This window comes from Drosophila ananassae, chromosome 2L (assembly GCF_017639315.1).
Source record: "Drosophila ananassae strain 14024-0371.13 chromosome 2L, ASM1763931v2, whole genome shotgun sequence".
NCBI classification, from domain to species: domain Eukaryota; kingdom Metazoa; phylum Arthropoda; class Insecta; order Diptera; family Drosophilidae; genus Drosophila; species Drosophila ananassae.
In genome coordinates, this window is record NC_057927.1 from 409021 (window position 1) to 431870 (window position 22850).

Below are 22850 nucleotides of genomic sequence, written 5' to 3' on the forward strand. Positions count from 1 at the left end.
TTGGAGTTCGTCCCATCAAGTGTCCAGGGACTGTCCAGGAGTTGGAATATTCACATCCGATTGATTCACACTTCCTTTATTGTTTCATTGCTTCCTTCTTTTGCACCATTTCATCATTGTTTTTGTATTGTTGCAATCTCAATCAAATTCAATCTCTAAGTTTGAAAATAAAAGTTTTTGAAAATAAGCACCTGCCAATGTTAAAAAATGTTTCAAAATAAGCACCTTCCAGTGCTAAAAAGTGTTCTGTGGCGCCATCTGTACGAGCCGCTTGAAGATGGGCGCCATCTAGTGGGGGTGTGCTACTAGCGCCACCTATATCCGGTGTAAAAACAGTCTCCAAATCTTACACAGTAGGGGAGCCCCTCCGTGGGGAATAAAGAAATTTGAATCGCGTTCCAAAATTTACCAAAAAATAAGCTATAGCTGGTCTCTCAAAAGTGGTTTATTTCTTTCCCAGCTTCCACCACAAAAAATAGATATTGTTTTAATTTTTTGCATATCCATAATATGTACTTTTATTGCGTTTTATATATTTGAGTTACTTCTCCACTATAAACGTTGACATTGGTTAGTTTTGAATCCTTACCGCCTGCGTCCTGGCAGGCACCTCGTACACTCATAATAGATTTAAGTAATGGCATAGACACATATAAGCCTATGGTATGTGCTACGATAAGTATATGCATATTGATCGGGGATCTAGGGCACGTCACGTCGTATAACACTGTTTGTCAATCAAATTGAATCAATCAATCAATCAATATTTCAGGCCAAATCAATCGGAGTCGGGCGGCGGCTCCCGAGAAACTGTTGGGTGGCAAAGACCTTTCTGTCGAGTGTTCTTGTTAGTGTACTTTAACTTAATTTATAAAATTTGACTAGTTTAATGTGCTATACACATTTTAAGGTTGATTTTCTTTCCGTCTGCGTTTGCTTGTGTTTTGTTTTGTTTTGTTTTGTTTCTGTATTCCCGAATAACATATTGCCACTCTAAAAACTAATTAACATTAAGACATTTGGGGTGCCGTCGTAAGCCTAGGCGGTACGCTACTAACGATATACTTTGTGATATTTACGTGTGTTGAGTATTTTGGATGTTAGATTTCTTTCATTCGTCATACAGGGTACTGCGTATAAATTAGGACCACGTACAAGTATAATACACTAAACTATGTGTTTAAGCTAATCGAAAGGGCGGGAGGCCTGCCCGCTGGGCAGCCCACCCAAATTATTTACAATATTCTCTCTCTGGTATCGTGGGGCGAAACTGAAGCTCGTGGTTGTGGTCTGGAAGGAGTGGTTGTTGGGATCGGGCCTTCTTCTCAAGGTACACATAAATGCGACATTTAACGGCAAACAACGGATACAGTGGACTTCCTCTTGGTGGCCGGGTGGCGCTTACACCTTGCTCTCAGGCCCTTCGGCCACGTGCTTGAAGGCCAGCCGGATGCGGGACAAGTAGTGGGAGCAGATGTGTCCGTAGTTCTTGTTGTACCACTCCGGTGTCTTCCCCCTGAAAGCGAAAGGAATGCGATTTAGTTGTGTCTTCTTCGAACTACATGCAGGGTACTCACTTGACGTCGACGCGGGCCAGGTGCATGACTCGGGATCTGCCGCTGCCGCAGGGCTCGATGAGATAGCGGGAGGCGAGGACTACGCCCCTAACCGCCCCAAACAGGGGCTTGGCCTTGGCGTGGTCGATGGAAGTCTCGACAATCACACAGGCCTCGCGCGGCAAGTCTGTCTGCCAGGACCTGAAAGGGACAGGCGAATGCATCAGTTAGTATTAGAAGCGGAAGGGTGAAAAGGAATCCTTTGGACACTTACCGCAACACACAGAAGTCTGTCGTCAGCTGCCCGTCCAGGGCGTACTGGTAGATCTCCGTCCGCTCGTCCAGCTTCTTGACCGTCTGGCACTGCAGCAGATTGGTGTCCCAGGAGGCGCGCTGCTTGATTACGTAGTCGAGGACGTCGCGCGGAGGTCCTTCGATCTCGGTGGTGCAGCGCCAGAGCCTCAGCGGGTGCCCGTCGCCCACCTTCTTGTAGGCGATGTCCACGTTGTTGTCCGTCAGAGAGTTGATGCTGAACCAGCCGCGTGTCCTGAAATTATTTTGTTTTTTAGATTCGAGCTCCCGTTTTGCAGCGCATTCAACTCACTTTTCGCGGCCCTCCTTGATGGTGGCGGTGGTGCACTCGTACAGGTAGCCCCGCCAGTTGTGGAACTGCATCCCCTCGCCGAGGGCTTCTAGGGGCACGGGCTTCGATTCCTCCATGAAGGTGAAGTTGCACTTGCTCAGCTTCTCCTTTGCCGCCGTGTAGATGGCCTTGTAGTGGTCGATCATGAAGGAGAGGCACTCGTGGGAGGCCTTTGCCTCCGCCAGCTCCTTCATGTCCGGCATCCCGGTGCCCTTGCCCTTGCGCCGCGGCGAAGCGGACACGGAGGCGGATCCCGTTGAGATGGATGAGTGAAAAATGGACTGGGCCAGGCAGACGCCAAGGTTGTTGCTCGTCATCTGGTTCTGCTGCGCGTTCGCGGCCACTATGGTGAGGAACTCCAGCAGCACGTACAGAATCTCCCTATTTTCATCCGGCAACAGGAGCACCGCGCACTGGACAGCATCCAGGCGCACTTCCGCCGGGAGATCTGCGAGAATACAACAAATGATTATTAGCGACTACTATATAGACGAACATAGACGGAAATACTCACGCTGGAAGATGGCGACGAAGGTCTCGGACATCTTGGTGGTCAGCAGGGACTCGGGCAGCTCACGGAAGTACTGCTTCAGCATGTCCGCCACGTCGTAGGCCTGCTGCAGGTCGAAGACGTCCATGCACTCGGCGGTGGAGTCGCTCACCTCGATCTGCTCGCGCAGCTTCACGATCCGCGACTTACCGCCGCTCTTCCGGAAGATGCCCACCTGATCCAGGGCGTTAAGCTGTAGCCAGCGAAGGGCGGCCCGCACGGCCATTGGAAGCGTCTGACCACTACGCTGGAGGATCAGCAGAAGCGGAACCCCGAACACCTTCTTGTCTTTGTAGTCCGGCATCTTGATCTTCTTTATGAACTTGGGCAGCTCCCAGTTCCAGCCCGAGCGGTGGGTCGGGCAGTAGCGCTCCATGTAGCCGGTCAGGGTCACCAGGGCTAGTTTCCGGATGATCTGCAGCTGCCCGGCGGACATGGCCGCGAAGGGAATGCCGCCGGCGTCCTCTTGGAGGGGCTCGATCTTCTTGGAGAAGCACTTGCGGAAGATCATGTTCGGCCGCTCCTCCATCTGGAAGCTGTGCCAGCGCACCACCGGCTGCCTCTTCGAGCCGTTGGCCGCACTCGCTCCTGCCTGCTCGTCGTCGTTCTTGGCCTCCTTTCGCGAGGTGCTGCGGGAGCGGAAGGACGAGGAGCGGAAGCCCTCGCGCTTCTTCGGGTCCTTGCCCAGGTTCAGAGAGCCGCCCCTGGTGAGCTTCTTGACCTTTACCTCTGTGGTGTTTGAGTTGGCGTCCTTGATGAGAAGCTTCCGGCCCTGGTGGCACTCGGAATCGGAGTGGGCGCCGATGTCGTCAACCTTCCCGGAGCGCTGCAGGAAGCGGCGCGCCTTGGAGGGCTTTCGCAGCGAGAGCTTGCCGCCCGCCGAGGACTCCTGGCTGTCGCTGTAGTAGGACGAGGAGTCGTCCGACTTGCCCTCCTTCAGCTGGGACATGGGGCTGGAGAAGAAGTGCAGGGGGCTGGTGCGCATCGAGCGAGGGGTGGTGGGGGTGCGCTTCGGACTGGCCCGGTTGGGGCTCAGGAAGTTGTCACTGTGGCTGGGCACCTTCAGCTCGTTGCCGAAGAAGGGCGCCTTGGGGAATGTGTGCATGGGGCTCAGGGCCGAGGGGGAGGGCGGGGTGGAGTAGACGGCGTCGGGCTTGCGCAGGCCGCTTCGGTGGCCCAGCTGGGTGAGATCCAGGACCTGCGGGCCGCTGATCACCACGTTCTCCCGGTTCTGGCGCTTTCGCCTCCGGGACTTTATGGACTCCACGCGGCGCAGCAGGGCCTTGGCTCCTTCCTTGAACCGCTCGCTTCCAGACCGCCTCAGGTGACCCCCATCGGAGCCGTCTCCCAACGAACCGGAGCCGTCGGTGGCCGCTCCTCCCACGCCACTGGATTTGCTGCAGCCGGGAATCATGAGCGTTATCCCGGCAACGTCGTCCTCGAACCGGTCGGGGCTCGACTCCTTCGAGGAGCTCTCCGTCTTCTCCACATTCAGGCTGAGGTGCCCGGGCGGCGGCAGCTCCAAGCCCATCTCCCCGATCCGCGACCAGCGGCGGATGTGGGGTTGGAATGTCCAGTTCTCGCTCAGAGCGAAGTTTTCATCATCGGATTCCTCCTTCTGGGGTTTAAAAATAATGCGAGAAACCATTGAGAGATGTGCTTAGATATAGATTTTGTTCGGGACTGCGATCTAACTCCTACGAAGACTTAATAAATATGGGAGCAAGTTCCGTCAGGCGAACGATTAAATATGGGAAGAGGTCTAGGAAGTGATTCATTATGATTCAAAGTGATACCACAAAGGATTAATGATTGCACAGTTGCGGTTCGTACAGTCACTTCGGGTCAATCAGAGGGGATCTACTGTAGCTATAACTTAGAGCAATAGTCATGGGGAGGCAATCTTACCTGTGGTGTCTGCGGCTTGTGCGACTGGTCCAGCCGCATGGTGGCGCAACGGTTGAGGACGCAGAGCCGGCGGAAGAGGGACTGCAGCTGATCGTTCTCGAGGTTGGTGTGATCTTTGGCTACATTGTTCAGATCGATCGGGAACTGGTGATCTGCAAAGTGAACAAAAGCAGGGAAAAGGATATCCGTTAGCTCCAGTATGGCTTATTGCGACCGCACGCTTCGACGACGCGTGAAATTCTAATTGAGAAACGCGAAAAGTCGAACGCCCATGGCGCCAGCAGCGATCATTAAACGGGTACTAGCGAGTCGGTTGGCTTCGGCTATATGTATCTCAGTATGCATATGTAGTAGTCTGCCAGCGGGCAGCAAATTTTCACAGCGTTTTCCACATATTTGCGTGGCACGTAGGAAATCTAGTTGCAAGGCGACCGCCTCGGCAATATCAGGAAAATAAAAAGATTATACCCAGACGTTTACACATGTCGCGACGCGTAGCCGAAGCTGATACTGCGATGCAGATACATTTCACATTCACAGACACAGCCACAGATACAGCTGCATGCGGGGCCTCAGATACGAATCCGTAGGATGCACAGCCTGGAAAAGCCGCTGCCGCGTTATTGTTTGGACAAATATTGTTAGCATTACAACAATATTTTGTTCTCCTCGAAAAGCCATTCATGGTTTGTTGAACTTTCCGCTGAAAGTAACGCCCCTCAGCCACAACTTGTTCTTGTTCTGGGCTCCTTTCAGACATCTGCAAGATGGAGTTGGGAGCTGCGAACTGCGAACTGGGAGCTTTTTATAGTTTTGTTTACGCTCCTCCGGTTCCGGAGCGCTTTTGTTCGTCGCTCTTGGCCCTGCTGCGTGTCTATGAGAAGGCTCCTCTTAAAACTGGCAAAGTGATTGTAGTTCTGTGTGTTTGGTTTCTAATTGAATGCACTTTGGTGCTACTGGGGGAAATGTAAACAAATCGGCGATTCGGAGACCCAATTCCAGTGGAGGAGTTTTGACGTCAAAGTCCGAAATATTTTGGAACTGCTGCTGTAATTTTTTGTTCGGCCTTTTCTTCGCGGGCATTCACAGTTCACAGAGGAGAACTGCTGCCCATTTATTGGCCCAATTATATGATTAATCTGTTTCCTCAGCCAATGACGCAGATTGCAGAGAAATGGGAATGTAATTAGGCGCAATTTATGGCTGTTTTTGGGAAAATATAGAAGCAATTAGCCTGGAATCTAAATTAGGATCCCAATTTCACACGAATATAAAAAGTTTATGGGAAAATTACACCATGGAATTCATCGCGGCACAATTATTGCTCGGGCCCTGATTGAAACTTTTATGAAGTACCAGACAAAGTGAAATAATTTCGGATGATCAGGATTGACAAATACTGATCGGCAATACTTTATGGCAGCACGAGGGAAGCATGCTCGCCGTAAGCTCCTTTCGTTGGGGCCTGAAGAAACCGGTTCCCACGGACAAAAAATCGATCGCAGGGCTCATGAGCTCTTATTGCCCTCTTAAGCACTCCCATGTGATCCTGGCTGGCGCAGGTCACACCCTCGAATTAAGTCTGCCACTTTCGGTGAGTAATGTGCCCAGAAATGAACAAAAGGCAAACAAAGGGGTTCCTCTGGGGTCTGTGGTCTGGGCTCTGGGCTGTGGGCTCTCCTTGAGCAAATTAACAGTCGCTTACAGCCGGAACACCTCCTTTCAGCGGCGCGGAGCCAGTTTCAGGGCTCTGAGCGAGTCCAAATGACAGAGCAACGGAGTTTACACACCTACGGCGTTTTAATTTGCAGAGCTCAGACCCCGAAATATAGAAGCGGCCCAGCAGAGCCCCAAACGCCGAAGAAATTTGAGCGCAATCTGCGCATGTGCCGCTGCCTTGTTTACACGAAACTCATTAAAATACGCATTTATCATGTTGTCCCCGGTCAGGGGATGGCATGCCCGGATGGTAGATGGCCATGCAGATGGGATTGGGATTGGGATTCGGTTGGATTTGGGACTTGGGTTGGGCTCCAGTTTAAATGTGTGCACAAATTATTCCGCAATCCAAGAACTCGCTATAACTTGAAGAAAATGTAAGCTTCTTCATTACCAACTTCATTTGGGGTTTCAACCGACTCCAAACTAAACTGGCTCGCTCCGCAAAACTTCGTGCAGTGCAGGCCGAAGCCACAAACGCGGTTCTGGTCGTGAATTTATGCAATACAATTCGCATATTTCAAGGTCGGCGACGGGCGCCTGCGGACTTGCCCAAATTGCAGGCTCTCCGTTTCAGATTCACTTTTTGCCTTCGCCGCTGCCAGCGGCTCATAATTCAAATGAAGCCAGGCCCAGCCCAAGAACGCTCTTCAGCTCTGCGGCTCTTCGGGGGAACAAGGCTGGGACTGTGGATTTCGGGGATCATCAATCTGCGCGGCCTTCAGCCGTTAAATGCGATGCGACAAATGCTCCGCAGAAGGGCCAGGAGTGGGGCCGTCGCTCTTCGCGATTAAGGAATCAAATAAATATGCAGCTTGCGTGGAGTTCAATGAACTGATACCACCATTTAGGTAGCCCCTTCAAAGGCCAAAGCCCTTTCCTGGCCAGCAAAGAAATGAGAAGAGCGAAGCGGAAAAAACCGAAAACCATTTTAATTTTCGGTTCTGTGTGGTGTTTTTGTACGGAGGTGGTCCTCATAAATTCCAGCGGCCTGCGTGTCCTTTAGCCTTTTATTATATTTTATCTGCCCCCTGTTTTTTGGCTTTGGGTTAAATTCTTGAGGTTGCCCCGATCTGGATGGAAGGCTGCTTGGCGCTGCTTGGCTTTCGATTTCGAATTCCCTGAAAGGATTCGGCCCCAGATCGCATCCATTCAGCCTAATTGTTGTCGCGGCGCAGGAGCGCGTGTTTGGGATATCGAGTTGCCTATCATGTCCCGGGGAGGCCTTTGTGCGAACTGGTGTCGAAATCCGTAGGCATCGTGAGGCGGCACTTAAAGTGTTCTCGAATGTTGCCGCGTCACAAATGGCTTTGTTTTTTCTTCTGTACACATTTCTGTTTTTGCCGGAGTGGCCCGGCGCGTCGAAAGTGAAAGTTTGTGTAATACAATTAATAAACCGCCACTTGGCGGGCCTTAAACACACAAGACTAAATGGCGGGCCAGTCGGGCAAGTGCCTTGCTGCGTCACTGCGATGACGAGGCCAACAATTACGGGCTGCCTGCCACGCCCCCAGGGCAGGAGCATGCTGACACGACATGCACTGCAAAATAAGGGAGTTCCTTCTATGCTTTGATTCATAAAAATTCGAATAATGGGGGTTTAGAGTAGATGAGTTAGTCGTAATATTACGAATTGGGAATTTACGGTTTGAAGAGTCTATGACTTGGTATCCGATTCATTTCAAATCGGAATAATACTGCGTCCGTCTACAGAGCACTTTTTCCAGTGCCCAGGAGGCGGAAGTGTGTGGCCGAGCACCGGTCTTTATTAAAATATATGCACCTAGAAGTCGGGGTGGCACTTACCTTCGTACATCTGGGCGTACTGCGGGAAACCTGCCGCCCGCAGCCATTTGCAAGCCTCCACAGCTTCGATTTCTGCAAGAGAGAAAGAGGGGGTGAGAATGCGTTTCCATATTGCGTATACGCCGCACTGGCAGCGAATCAAATTAGCAGTAATTGAGTTGCCGGCAAATTCTTTCTGCCGGACTGCAGAAGCAATTAAACGGCCAGCGAAGAGGCGACTCAGTTTTGGAGCCCTTTGTTCGCAGACTCCTCATGGTCAACGTGATGGATTATGCTGTAAACTGACAACCTCAAGTGTCCACTCTTTAGAGACAAGACCTTAAACGGTTTCGCCAACTCCAGCTTGGCTCTCGAAAGTAAGAGTTTCGAAGAACCTTTCGGGGAATGGAAAGCCGGAAAGCCTGAATGTGAAACGATCGGGAGCGTTGGAATGCAAGTGCCGGCAGGGACAATGGCCCATTGGAGCCGAAGACAAATGTGGGAAGCTAAGCCCGATTAAATTGCTTATTTATGTTGGGCTAATTTGCGATGCAGAGGACGCGACAAAAATAAGCGGCACAAAGGACGCAATGAACCGCAGATAATAAATGTACGAGCAAGTCATATTTTTTACGAGTCTCTAAATCCAGAATGAATCCAAATCGAATTCCAGCTCGTCTGAGCTGAAACAAAGGCAGCGACTCGGCGAGTCATCAACTCAGCCTGGCAACAAACCAATTTGTGGCAAAGGAAAGCTGCCACTTGGCCTCAGCTATTTTAAATGCTAATCTGCCGTCTCAGCTCGAGTAACTGGATCTGGGATCTGGCGACGGGGCTATTGATTTTTAATCAACCTGAGCGACAACATGAAACAGTTTCCGGCTGCTTACTGCCACGGGGTTGAGGAAACGAGGGGCACGCGGATGGCACGGGGAGGGGCAGCCGGGCTGAGTGAATTATTATTGAGTTTTGCAAGCGATTAACTTGCACGAGCAGGACTCTGGAAAAGTAAGGGGCTGCCGGCCGCCACTGAGGCGAAACTCGGGCCACCTGTCCGGGCCCGTCCGGACTCGCTTCCTCCACTCTGCTGTCCTGCCATTTATTTATAAATTTTGAAACGAGAGCAACCCTTTGCACATCGATTTATGCCGCTGGCACTCTGTCACCCGCCACTGGCCGCTCCAGAGTCCTGAGTCCTAGTCCGGATGCCTGACACGCTTCGAGTTTTGAGCAGATCTTGGCAGCGGGCCAACTGGCAGGGTGTTCCGGTTGGAGATACTTGACAGGAGCTGACCTATCGACCTGATAAGGACAATCACTGCCAAGTGCACTGCCACAGTTCACAAATGCGCCTGAAGGCCCTGATCTGTGTGGCAGAAAAATATGAACTTTCCCGTAAATGCCGCTTTGAATTTCACTCTAAACCGCGCTGACAGGGCAGGCTAACCTGGATCTCATTTAAAAGCCATTTAAAGCGAGTAATGCCCTGTGCGGAGGTGAGGCTCCCCAGCTTATTGCGTCAGGTTCAATATTTGTTCTTGTTTGCCCACCCATGCTCGCACTCACACACACCCCTCAGTGCCGCCCAGTTGTTGTCCTTATTGTCCTTTGTGCCCCTCTCCCTCTCGCCCCCGAGCCGGTAAAACATTTCCGAACAAGCGACGCGTAAATTCATGAACTTCACCTGCGCCTGGATAATAATTATTCTGATGGACCCGGCTCCGGACAATGTGTGCTCGTGTGTGGGAGCCTGGGTGTGGGCGGGGCGTGTGGAACATGAGGCGATGCGGATCGGAATTCCTGGCTGACCTTAAGGCTAATTAAAAAATATACGAAATGCCACGAGAGCGCTCCATTAGGTGTACAAAGTAAAGACATTCCTCAGTGTCCTGCTCCGTTGTGATGAACTTTGGCTTTAAAGAATCCAACCACCCTCTGTACGTTTAAGCTTTAATGCATAAAGAATTTCATCTATCGAGGACAGGACTCCTTTGGAGAAAAGCCTCCAGATGATACCATTAAGCCTTTCCTTTGTTGCTCTGACTTTCACTGCTGCTCCTTAACTTGTTTGGGTTTTCAATTAAAATTTGCATTGATTCCGAAAAGCACCCACTCGCAAGCACCTCAATGAGCCGTGCCAGCTCTCTGTTTTCCGGCTCTGTGGCCAAAGTGCCAATGAAAGCAGAGTTCCTGGCGCAATTGCCGTTAGACTCGTCCTTCGCCAGCCAGATACACTCGCATGGGGGGTGGTGTGCGTGCGTGTTAGTGACACGCTTGCCTTTGTATCCAGCGTGTGTGCTCCAGAAAAATGCAGCCAAGCGGGCGAGATGACAATGTGTGCGGATGATAGAATCCGGCACACACACCGACTCGGTTCCATCAAGGATTTGTATCCGTTTCGTCAACTGTTTGCAGCCTTGAGCTCTCCTCCTGCCAGAGGAAAAACTGGCTTCCAGTCTAATTGAGTTCCCAGAAAATTTGCCTCTGTGCTCAGTCGGACATGTTCGAAGCGAAAATCGAATTTGCCTGTTGCGAGACACTAATTGATAGTTAATTCAATTGCTGCCGGCCAGCCGAAACATTATTCAGCAATTTTCAATAATTTTGCCGCTAAACGGTTCATATGCCAATTATGCTGCCATATGTATAAACACTAAATTGCACCGCCCCAGGAGCCGCGCGAAAAACAATGCATTTTGCAGTGCGGCCGCAGTGACTGTCGCAAATGCAGCTGTGGGGGCAGCCGAGTGGACTTCCCTGAGCCGGCAGCATTAGGAAAATATTTCAGCGATTGTCGTAGGTGTCGGGCCATTAATTAATTGCTCTGCTCTCTGCGCTCTGCTCCTGCAGCAGCCTGGCCTCCGATGCTCTATTGTCTGCCAGTGCTTTTAAATGTCAGGCGGAACATAAATTTCAGTCGCCTCTGGCACCTTACCTTGGGGCTGGCAGAGCCGATTATTAATTATAAACTGTAACCAGAAATAGCTGCGAAAAGCTATTCACACACTTGAACTTGTAATTTTTGGCCCGTCTTTGAAATAGAGTTTCCGCCGTCCCAGTATAAATAGACATGTGCACACTCCTTTCCTCCTCAGTGGGCACAGAGCCTGCTGGAAGCCTGCGAAAGGATCAAGCTATTTATGGAGTCCGGGCCGGGCTAGAAGCAGATGCTTCGTGGCAGCTGGAGTGGGTGCAACAAGTGGCGGGACGTCAGTTTAATTTGCTGTAAACTCGGCGATGGGTGGGGCACGCCCATCGCCTTCGGCGAACACGGAGAGCTTCGCAACCGACATGTAATTAGGCAGAGTACTACTTCTACATTGTAGCACTCCCCCGGGCGTCCCTCTGCCAAATATAGCAGATCATTGAGCTCTTAATGCGTTTTTAATGCCAGTATTTGGCAAGAGGGCGCTTCTTGTTGCCAAAAACATAGTCAACCGGAATCGAATGAAGAGTGTAGCACTGTCGAGCCACAAACTGCCACTCGAAGTAGCTTACAGGTGGTTTGCGGACTTGTGGAGCTCCTCAAAAGTTTTAATCCCCTTTGGGCAGGTGGGATAGAAGAAGGGCAGGCAGGCACGGTTGCTCGCTCGCATACCTTTGCCATAAAACGTTTTTTCAATTGGCCACTTAACTTTGTTTAAAATTTAAGCGCCTCGTACATTTTGGGGCACGAACCGGGAGGCAGATACACCTTCGAATAGGCGGCCCACTCGGCTGGATTTTATTTGGAATGGTGGTTATGAGGAAGGGCGATTCGGCGAGGAATGCAGGTGGCATTGCAACCCCGACTGGCTGCAACCCCATTCCAATACTGATACACATATTCCAGCACCCCGCCATGAATAATTCGACTCAGATGCGTGGCGCTGACTGATAAGTACAAGCTGTGCACTGGAAATAGCGGTGCCCCCCTACTCACGCCCAAAAATAGACGGCGGGATGTGTGGCGGGCGATCGGTGGGTGGGCGGTGCGGATCAGTGGGAGTGGGGTTACCCCCCTAGGGGTGCGGAAAAACAATAAACAAGCGATTTGTGGGGTGTGCGAGTGGCGCGCGCGCATTCCAGCCCAAAATACCCAGCCGATCCAGACGAGTATGATCCCATAATTGTATACAAATTTTTTAATAATTTCGCCAGCGGCCCAAACATTTCGCCCTTGAGATCGGCTGGCAGTGACTATTGGCTATAAATTCGATCAGTTTACAGCTTTTGATGGGGAGTGTATCTACTGTCAGAGATCCTAGCCCGTTCTCACCTGCAATCTTGCGTTCCCGCATCTTCCGCCATAACGCCTCGGCCTTGCGCTTCGGCCAGTTCTCAAACTTCTGCGAGAAGCTCCTGAAGAACTTGTACTCGCGAATCGTGACGGACATGCGACGTTGCATATTGGCTAGCTTGGGCAGCGCCGTTTTGGACACTTGCTGCGATAACTTCGAGTGTGGCAACTAAAGCAAATGATCTGACTTGTTCCGAGAGAACGACTCTACTTGGAGGTGTTTCCCATTTTCGAGACACACAATGCACTGCTCACACGCGTCTTCCAGAGGGATGTCCTCTTTGTTTTGATTATTTATATGATTTCTGGTATTTGATTATGAATTCCGTTTAAAGTCGGTGGCGTCGTCGCGCTCCACCCGAGTTCCTCACTCGCTGCGGCCACGGAAAAACGACAACAACCGTGCACGGCGCCTGTAAGAGCACTAATGAATTTGCCAGCGCTCTGGCTTCGTTCGGAAAATGGCAACCGACTGCCGACGGCCCGGAACGAAGGAAACTGAAAACCGAATACAGAATACCGAATACTGAACACCGAACAACGGGGCGTATGAGCAACATGGATGCTCGCTGTCAGAGGCTGCTGCTCCTCCTCCGGGTTCTTGAAGGGCCAAAGGTATTGTTCAGCCCTAAAATGGCATGGCATGAGGCATGAGAAGGGTAGGGAAAGGGCAACATCCTGGCCATGTTGCTGAGTTATCGGCGCCACAATCGCTTATTATTTTCTGTGGTTAGTTGGCCAGGGCCATCGTGGCCAACGAACGGCAAGTGCCCGAGGCCCACACACAGGCAGGCAAACAAATAAATAAATAAATGAATAACTGTCATGTTGACGATGCTTATTTCATTTCCATGTTCGCAAAAAGGACTCGTCGGGATGTAAGCTTATGCTTAGTTTCTCTTTATGGGACATGCCGTTCATTAAAATTTATACCTTGGCTTGTGAAAGTTTCCAGGCCCCGGCCAACCGCACCTGTTGCTTTAGCGGGTGTGGGAGTGGGTGGGTGTGTGTGGCACAGATATGTCCGTGCAACGTGTGGCTGTGTGTGCCAAGGTTAAGCGTTTTGTTTTATGATTTATGGAGAAGTTGAATAAACGACGCCATTGTCTTTGTGGGAGCTCTGATGATTCAGCCGGGCATTTGTTTAACATCACCATTATGTGAAAGTGCGGCTCATATTTGCCCGGGGAGGAGTGGCTGTAATCGAACAAGTGCAAGTGCATTGTTCTGGTCAACTGCAAACGGCTTGCCTCCGCCGCTTCAAGTGGGACACAAGCCCCTATAGACATGTTCACTGGAAGTCCGATTAGTTGGACAAACAGGAGAATAATGAGCGGGAATCACAGACTTCGCTGCTCCATTATTTCTCATTAATCTACTCCCGGTTCCTCTGCGGAGACCCCCATCGCACATTTATGTGCCAAACAAAACATAAATGCGAGTGTTTTGTGAAATACAAGGCATGAATCATGGGGCATGCCATATTTCAGGCCCCTCACAGGGCTGCCCAAAAACAAGTGTTGCACGTTCCTCAAGAGCGACCTTTCCAGAGCATCGGCCAGCCAAGACGTCACTCTAATGACGTCAGAGCAACACCAGGAAATGGCTGGCAAACACTCCGAGATAATGGCCAGAAAATGACCATCGGGGAGGCGCCCTCCGCTTGCCGCCTCCTCGCTGACGTCACTGCTGCTTTGTATGTGCATAATTCGCGGGGCACTCATGCTGCAAAACGAAATCGGACAGGCTCCAGCATAGTCCGCCAGTCGAGGGCACTTGGCGTCCAGTTTGTGATTCAATTTTGTTCTCCCGTTTATGTGTGCGCCCTTTTTAGCCCAGCGAGTGTCATTGCCGTCCTCATCAGGACAAGAGGCTGCCAGCGTGTGGCTAGATATGTGGCAAAGTACACAGAGGGAAAAGAAGTGCTCCCAAAGAACAGATCCTTCGGGCGGGCAGACGTTGAATACCTATTCAATAATCGACTCAACTCTAAAGACTATGCTGAGTGAAAATCAAAGGCGCAAAGCATAAACAGACACAATTATTCAAATTGAGGAGCTCTGGATTGCTTTTTCTGACTGTTTGCTGGGCCCTCGATGTGTGGCGTCGCAATTGACAGATTGACAGCCATTTTCGGTTGGGGTTTGGGCCTGGAATTGTGCCATTTGTATTGGAGTGTTGACGGAAGTGCTGTGTGTTCGCAAAAAGAGGCGCTGCTCTTGATGATATTCCTGTAGCTGGCCGAGGAACATGAAAGTAATTTAAGCGGCGGCCGGCCCTCTGATTGACTCAATTGTTCGCCCGAAATCCGGACTGAAAGCAAAAGTTGGAAATTGATTTGGAAACCAAACAATGCGTATATGTGCCCTTTCATGGGACCTAGGATACGCGGATGCCCTCCCATCCCATGCCGCTCCATCCGCCTAGATCAGGTCCGAGCCTAATTATTGAAATAATGAATCATGCCCCAGTACGCTGTTATTATAAACCACTCAGGCTTAATAACAGGCCGCTAATTGGTCGGCAGGACCACCGGCGAATCAAATCAGACATTCAGCCTTGATGCCCCTGCCCGGTCTGTCCGGTTCGGGCCATTTAAATAACTCATTTAGGCCGGCTTCTCCCGGCTTCTTCTGGTTTCTTCGCAGAACAGAACTCACCTGCTAAGTAGCGATCACTCTGGGAACGAGAATAGCGCAGCGTCTGTGGGAGAAAAAGAGGTAAAGGAGGTCCATTAATGTCTGGGATTGTGGTTGAGCGAGGGCGGGCAGAAATGCATAAATGGCAGTATCCTTAAGCGGATTGCGCTTTTAAGAATATTACAAGGTTAAAAGTAGGTGTAGTTTAAAGGAAGTGAGTTTCTGCTGCACTTTTTCGCTTCCATCTGGTTTCCCTCTTTGGGAGCTTATAGTGCGCTTGTACTTTTGCGCTATGAGCCTTTTCTTATTTTATTAAAATCATAAATGGATTGTATTGCCAATGTAGAAGATGGAAAGTAGTCTCTTACCAAGTGCTGGGCGGCAAAGTCATCGAATCGGCGACTCAGCTCCCGCTCCTTCAGCAACAGGGGCGCCGAGTTGGACTTGGTGGTCAGCTCCTGGATGCCGCCAGAGTCCCCCAAGCCGCTGTTCAGCGAGGCGCTGCTGGGCGAGGGCAGCTCCACAAACTGGTGCAGCTGGTGGCCGGGAGTCGCCGAGGGCGAGAGCAGTGCCTGGAAGGGCTCCTGGCGCAGGGCCAGCGTCAGCTGCCCCCGTTCCTTGGGTTTCATTGCGTGGTGGTGGTGGTGGTTAATGGGCAGGACCCTCCGCAGCTGCACCCCCGGCTGGTAGTGGTCCAGGGAGTGGCTCCGCTGAGTTCTCGGCACCAAGATGGGCGGAGGCGCCACGTATTTGCGGCGAAGCACCACCGGTGTGGCAGTAACGCCGCCTCCTCCACTGGCACTGCTGGCGTCGCCATCCGTGCAGTCGCACTCGCAGCTCCCAAACTCGCCCTGGCACGCTTCGTAGGCCCTGGACTTGGACGACTTGCTGTCCTTCTCCTCATCTAGCATGTCGTCCTGCGACTCGTTCGCCGCTTCCCCACCACTGCCGCACTGACTCAAGACCTCCAGCAGGTCGGGATCGTCGGAGGAGGCCACGGAGCCGCTCTTCTGGAACTTCATCTTGCGCAGCGCCTCAAGACTGCTCACAGACTCGTTGTCCACCTGGGCGCTCGCGCCAACCCTGTGGTGGTGGTGGTGCTGTAGGTGGTGGCTCTTCCAGTAGGACATGTCCTTGGGAGGCGTGGCCGTTCCAATGCCGCTCTCGTTGTTGTCGTTATCCAGTCCGGAGGAGTCCAGCGATATGCCCGACTTTCCAGAGCTCAGGACTCCCGTGGCCTCTTCGCAGGCCGAGGAGGACGAAGTGGAGCTGGAAGAGAAAACAGCCATAATTAGGTGCCTCTGGTTGGCAGTAAAAAAACGCTACTCACTTGTTGTCTTCATCGCCGGCGCCAACGCTGCGCAGAATGGACTCCTCGGAGGTCCAGATGGTCGAGGTGGATCCTTTTTTGGTCACATCCACCAGGTAGCCGGGCGCTGCTCCGCCTTTCCCCGAGCTGCCCGAGGAGGCTGCCGACTGCTGAGATTGCTGCGATTGCGACGAGGCGGCGGGGGAGGCGGGTGCCGTGGCGGGGGGCGGGGTTATCGCGTTTCTGCTCGTCAGAGCCATATGATTAATGCCCACCCGTTTTGGCATCGACATCGGCTGCGAGACGGAGGAGGAGGAGGCGGAGGCCAGTGGTAGCATTGTGTCCACGTCGCCGCTGCTCAGTTTTCGCTGTCGCCTGGGCTTCGGATCCTCGACGGTGGTCGCCGGCGAGGCTCCACCTGTTGCAGCCATCTCCTCGATTTTCAGTGCGCCTTGCAAATTTGTCAGCTTATGAGTTGTTGTCGATGGTGTCGATGTCGCAGTTATCGTCTGTGTTTGGCCATTAAACGGCGGGCAGGCGGCCAGGCTGCGGCGCTGTGGGGGCAGCGGGGCGGCCCCTCCCTGGTGGCCGTTCGGCGCCGACAGGGTGCGCATGTAGGCAACATTCGATTTGGCTGCCTCGCTGCGTCCGCAATCAAGGTTAAACGACTGCAGTGGAATGGTGGCCTGAAAGGAACAATCATGCACTTGAAAAATTTTCGTGGTACTGTAGGTGTTGAGGCCTTCTTAGGAAATACTCTACTACGCAGGAGTGCCTTAACAGTCTTACCCCAATGTCTCGTTCAATATTGTCTAATTTTAGTTTTGGAAGTAATTTATTCAAGTGCAGGCAGAAGGGGGAACGAGTAACTTATTAAAATATAGTCAGTCAGGTTTAATAAAGTAAACTCGACACTGAGTGCCGCTGACAGTTGCGAGGGCTGTCGCAGCATCGGCGGCAGCCTCTCCGCCCCGACCTCTGCCTCCTGCCCGGGAAGGACCTTGAATGCATAATGAACGTCGGCATCCAAGCCACTTTGTCGGGGACAATGCCAAAAAGGAAGCATCAGCGGAATTTTTAGACATTGTCAAGTGGGACGCCGAGCCGCGCAGGAATTTTCGTACTTTATGCAAATCGTTTGGTCAAGCCGGGGAACATGCCCCTGCACCATACCCTTTCCCTTCCCGTGACAAGGACTGTTGAACCGAACCGAAAGCATGTGTCTTAAACTCGCAAAAATAGTCGCTTCCAAGAGTATTCAAGAACCGACCCTCGACCACCACAGGCTGCTACTTAGCATACAAGACTCCAAGATGTTTCCCCTATTGTTTCTGCGTATGATTTATAAGCCGCCTGTGATAACACAGCCGCGCCATTCCGAGAATCGTTCTGGCCTCGGCTGCATGTCTATATTCGCGGCCAGGCCCCATCAGGGATAAATGCGTTACGTCAATTCGATTTACAAGCCTTTGGCGAGCGTTTGACAATTTGGTTTTCTCATTTGGCAGCAGCCAAAGTGCATTACAGAAGAGTGCGAGCGGCGGGGCGACCGGCGGAAATTGATTTAAATGATTTATCGGCGAAAAATGTGTGTGCGCGGGGCTGGGACCTGGGGGGTCGGGAGGAGGCCTGGAACCGTGAAACCCGGAGCTGCAGGTTTCTGTGGTGGCAGCTTTTGCTGGGGCTCTGTCTGGGGACCCGATTCCTCCGAGGCCTTGGGCGAATTGCTGGCCTGCCAAGTGGCTGGCACAAAAAGTGTATCGCCAGTTGGATTGGAGGTGCCTCCGGTTCTGGTTCCCTAAAGGAATCAATACAAAATGGGTTCTGGTCTTGCATTAATTATGAATCCCCGGTTCTTACAAGCAATTATTTGGGAATTCAAATATGAGATAGTCTTGTAATTATTGGAAAATATTGGAGGCTCTGGGTTATGCCTGGTTTTTTGCTCAGTCCCCTCCTTGTGCGAGAAGCAGGTAAGGCAGAAGCCCGACCAGACGTCGTCAGTCCAAAAATGGTCACAGGATGCGGATGATAGCGAGGTCCTGTGGGACGCAACAGATGTGTGCTGTTTCGAAATCGAATTTGTAATGCATTATGGAGCAGTCTCCTCGAGCGGCTGCCAGTTACGGCAGCTCCACGCCGGTTGCGGCGTCTATGAATTATTAATAAAGCCAATGGCGATGCCATCTGACCGAACTGCGTGTTAATGAGCCGCCAACTCTCGCCGGCGACGCATTAATTGGGCATCCGGATCATAGTCGTTTACGGGCATGGCCGCGAATCATGCGCCCGATTCGAGAGGCGCCACTGCCATATATATACCTTCCCAAGCACATAGCATGGCATAGTGGTATGCCCCTAGAGTTAGATTTCAATCCGATTTAGATCGATTTCGACCGGGTCTGGGCCGAGCGAATGAAAACTTTTACCATTTTACGGCTGGCTGTCGGCCGGAGATCAGCTCGCCCGATTAATTTGGCGATCTTATCGGGGCAGCCACAAAATTCTCGGCGCTGCAGTCCAATCTGGTTAACATATGTAAGCAATTTCTTACGATTCTCCCTCCCATAGGGCTCTGCGGCGATTGAAATTGGAGCGTGGTGGGGGAAATCCGAGCCAACTTAATGGCCGGCAGTAGAATTCGATATCCGAATCGCTGACAAAGACTTATTTAAATGTCGTAAAAGTTGGGCACTTCTCACAACAAGCCGGAGAATGGGTTGGAATGGAAATTAAATGAAATGTTTTCTTCGGTTAGTTAATAGAAAATGCAATAAAATAAACACAAAGCGGCACATAAAATATTTGGATTCCTGGGTTGCCGCAGGGGTTATCAGGAATTTTAGGGGAACTGTAAATGCTCCTAATTGATCATAAAAACGGGGCGCAAGAAATCTAAAAAATATATGTATATATACTCCATATACATATATGGGATAGCGATACTCGTATCAGAAGTTTAATGACAAATGCACTGCCCAACGCCTCGCCGTTCCACTTTATTGATATGTGACCCAGAAAGTTCCCCGACAGAGTCAGCTGAAGAGGCCCCTCCGCGACAGACCCCGGACTATCCCCAATCGATTGGACATGGCCCTGAATGGGGCTTGGAAATGGGCGAGTGAGCGATCTGCCCGCGGTCACGCATGCCCACTGATAATAATTATCAAATCAAAACACTTAAACGCCTGCCCAGCCCATCGTTGTCCTCTCTGGGCTCCGGACATTGTTCCTTTTCGATCAGATTCCCTGGTCTGCACCCAGACCCCCAGACCTCCAGCCCTCTGCGGCCTGTTTGGTCGTCCGTCGTGTTTGTTTGCCTTGCAGTGATTTGCAAGTTCTACTTAAGTCAGAGTGTCGGGGCTCGTTGAGCTGCGTGAAGAGCTTTTTGTGAGTCGTGGCCTTTCGGGCTGGTCCTCAATCACTGCACCAAACTGCAACGCAGCCAAGAGGTAAGGAAGTGTATAGTATGAGGCATTTTCGCCCAAGCTGCCTTTATTGTTGTTCTCAGTGCGCCCAGCTGTGTATCTTAAACATCTTCCGCAGCATCTGCTCGGTTCATCATCGTCATTAAGCGGTTGCATTGGCTGTTGTGGCGGACGGTGATGCCTCTGCCACACACACTCCAAGCTGCTGCGCGCTGCACAAGATTCACTTTCGCAGGGAAAAACTGAAAACGAGTCTCCGCGAAATTGGGGCGTTTCGTGTTCTGCTTGGTTGCTGCACGCCGCCGTGTTGACAGCTCCTCGTGCGTTGGGGATCCGATCCCAAAGGAGCCTGGTTAGAGCCCTCCATCTTGCCATCAGGCTGCAGGGCGGCATATTGACCCAGTTCCCCCTCCGACTCCTACTCCCTGACGGCGAAACTAACTGAGACGAAAGCCCAAAAACTGTCCCCCCGACGGGCTGATTTTGGCCGCTTTGCTGATTTACTTTCATTGACAGTTTGGCCGACGACTTCTTGGCAAGCCGGGCACGCACTTGTGGCCTCGAAAAAGGCCGATCTTGTCTCTGATTTATGCTGCCGTTGGTAGCTCATAAATCTCGGCCCTCAGACCCACTGTCTCGCTGACTGATTGACCGAAAGAGAGTGTATCGGCCACATTCTTTACCTTAATTAGTGCACTGCAGCTGGAGCAGCTAAAGCGCTTTTAATTGCCACTTTTACCCGGGCGATTAAGGCAAAATATGACAGCTCCTCCGGAGCTCGCATTTTTTCCGCGACAACGTCAGAAAAATGTGCCAAAAATTCGGCAGTTTAAGCTTGCAGTTCCAGTAAGGTGTGTTCTCCTTAAAGTTTCAACTAAGACGCAGACATATTAGGCATTAATTAGCCACAGCTTTCGTCATGAGTTCCTCAATTTCGGATCCAATTTGCGCCCCTCCGCTTTCCCTTTTCCCTAACTAGAACGACAGCTTTGGAACTCCTACATACATCCATCCTCCTCCACCCACCGTATATCGTAGACGGTTTTGTGGGTTTTCGGTTTTTGGTTTAAGTTTTCGGTTTCGTTTGCTATTCGGTGTAGACGTCGTGTTTTTCCGCTGGCACGGCACGCGTTTTGGAAATTAATATTTGTCTTGTTGCAGCAACCAGCCAGCTGCTGCTGCCTTTTGAGGTTTTCCCAGATAGATAATCGTGGACCCGAGAGGTGCTCACATTCATATGCTCGTATGCCCAGTGCCGTTTACGGGGAGGTTTGGCTTATGAATGTTTTAATTAGATATATTCGGTCTGATAAGCCGGAGACAGCTTACAAGTTGGTTCCCGACTCTCGGGTCTGTGGTTTATGGCCTATGTTTGCTCAAAGTGGGTCAGCTCCGAGTTTAACCATGATTTCAGATGGCTAGCGAGCAAAATACTATCTTTGAGGTATTTCTTTCTATAGGAGAATTTAACCACCGATCTCTGGCCCTCCATGGCTACATTTCTGACTCTAATTGAAGCAACTTTACGACCCTCTCAGCAATCAATCCCCAATTGTCTTTCAATTTATCGCCCTAAACCCGCACTAATTATACATTTTATAACGCACTTTATGGCCATGCGAAGAAGCCCCCGAAAAATGTAACTTCCATTAAGTTCTCTGCCTCGAATCTCCTCATTCAGTTCAGAGTTCAACACTTTCAAGTGCCAGCCACCGAGTGACGACTGTCTATCAGCGACCCGGTTCCATGCCCTAGGATTTCATCTGCACCTCCAACTCCCTGCCGAACTGTTTCTTCTCCCCATAAATTTCACGCGCTTCAGTTGTGCATCCGGCGCACGGGTGGATGGATGGACGAGCTGGAGGGTGGGTGATGGAACATATGGCAGAGTTCTGGAGGGAACATTCTTCCTCGTTGGGCGGACAGAGCTTCCGAGGTGGGGGCTAGCTGAGGGGCGTGCTGTGTTCACAACATTGTTGTGATTCAGATTAAATGTCTTTTTATCTAACCCAGATTCACGAAATATGCTTGCCACTTGCGCGCTTGAATGTCGAAATTTAGGCAGGAGATTACATGGGAATGCCAGCTATTTAGCTTGGGAAATCCGAGCCAGAGATGCCTCAGTCATGCACACACTGGTTTTCTGACATAGTTAGGCATGTCAGATGGAGGGGTATTCTGTCCGGTACCTTAACCTATTTAGCTTGGTATGAGTACTCACGTGCTTCTTCGGTTTCAAGACGAGTCCGTTCGACTGCTCCCCGGCGGAGGAGACCTTTCCGTAGCGGCTCTGGAGGGCCGCAGAAGCAGCCGCGGAGAGCAGGATCGGGGCTGTGCGGGAGACGGGGGAGCTGCTCGCCGAACCGGAACCGCAGGCGGAACCGGAGCGGGAGCCTTCTCCAGAGGCTGCCAGGAGGGGGTTGCCATCGGCCATCAGGCTGTCCAGATCGCGAAGAAACTTGCAGGCCCAAATGTTGACGTCCTCGCCTTGGGCGGCCGGAGCGGGAGGGGTCGTTGAGGTGGTGATTCGTGGGCTGAGCGGTGGGGGGGACAGGGCCCTCAGCTTAGTTGTCACTGGTCTGGAGGACGTTGCTGCTCCGGTCTGTTGCTTTGCAGTTGCAGTGGTGCTGCTGCTGTCGAAGCCGCTATCTGATCCTGTGGAACGAGACAATTCCTCCAGCTGGTGAACCTCGGAATGCGACAGGCGCTCCTCCAGCTGCTCCCGGAGCTGCTGCTCCAGCCGCTGGACCTTGCGCAGCTCGAAGACCTCGTTGATTTCCCTCTGCAAAGTGACATTAAAAATTTGTTAGGTTCGTAATAAGATTTGTCTATAGGTTCTATTTCCTCGGGGAAACCCGTTCTCCCATGCGGAGAAGACACACAAACTCATTTGTGGCACCAGATTAGGTTTTGATTTGCGCTCTAATTGCGCGCATATATCAAGGCAATGGTCTATTAATCGCGCCCGGAGCGCCACTAAGGCCCATCCTAATGGCCCCCGACTATGATGAATGCTGGCTTAATTTGCCCGCCT

At 51.5% G+C, this 22850-nt stretch overlaps 1 protein-coding gene across 3 annotated transcripts in view; it reads right to left on the reverse strand.

Annotated features, from left to right (window-relative positions):
• Positions 1-485: 485 nt before the first annotated feature.
• The window catches only part of LOC6500267 (rho GTPase-activating protein 7), a 77254-nt gene continuing 54889 nt past the window's right edge, over positions 486-22850 (reverse strand). For 2 of the 3 annotated variants that reach the window (XM_044718369.1, XM_032449770.2), the window contains 11 exons: positions 22038-22598; positions 16410-17074; positions 15448-16348; positions 15101-15143; positions 8183-8254; positions 4658-4809; positions 2714-4367; positions 2161-2647; positions 1831-2103; positions 1578-1757; positions 486-1516 (listed from right to left, as the gene is read on the reverse strand). In XM_044718369.1, coding sequence (XP_044574304.1) covers positions 1402-1516; positions 1578-1757; positions 1831-2103; positions 2161-2647; positions 2714-4367; positions 4658-4809; positions 8183-8254; positions 15101-15143; positions 15448-16348; positions 16410-17074; positions 22038-22598 — 5103 coding nt within the window. In that variant the 3' untranslated portion in view covers positions 486-1401. Of the gene's footprint in view, positions 1517-1577; positions 1758-1830; positions 2104-2160; positions 2648-2713; positions 4368-4657; positions 4810-8182; positions 8255-12419; positions 12598-15100; positions 15144-15447; positions 16349-16409; positions 17075-22037; positions 22599-22850 lie in introns of those variants that run through there. The other variant, XM_001952871.4, reaches the window with a different exon arrangement.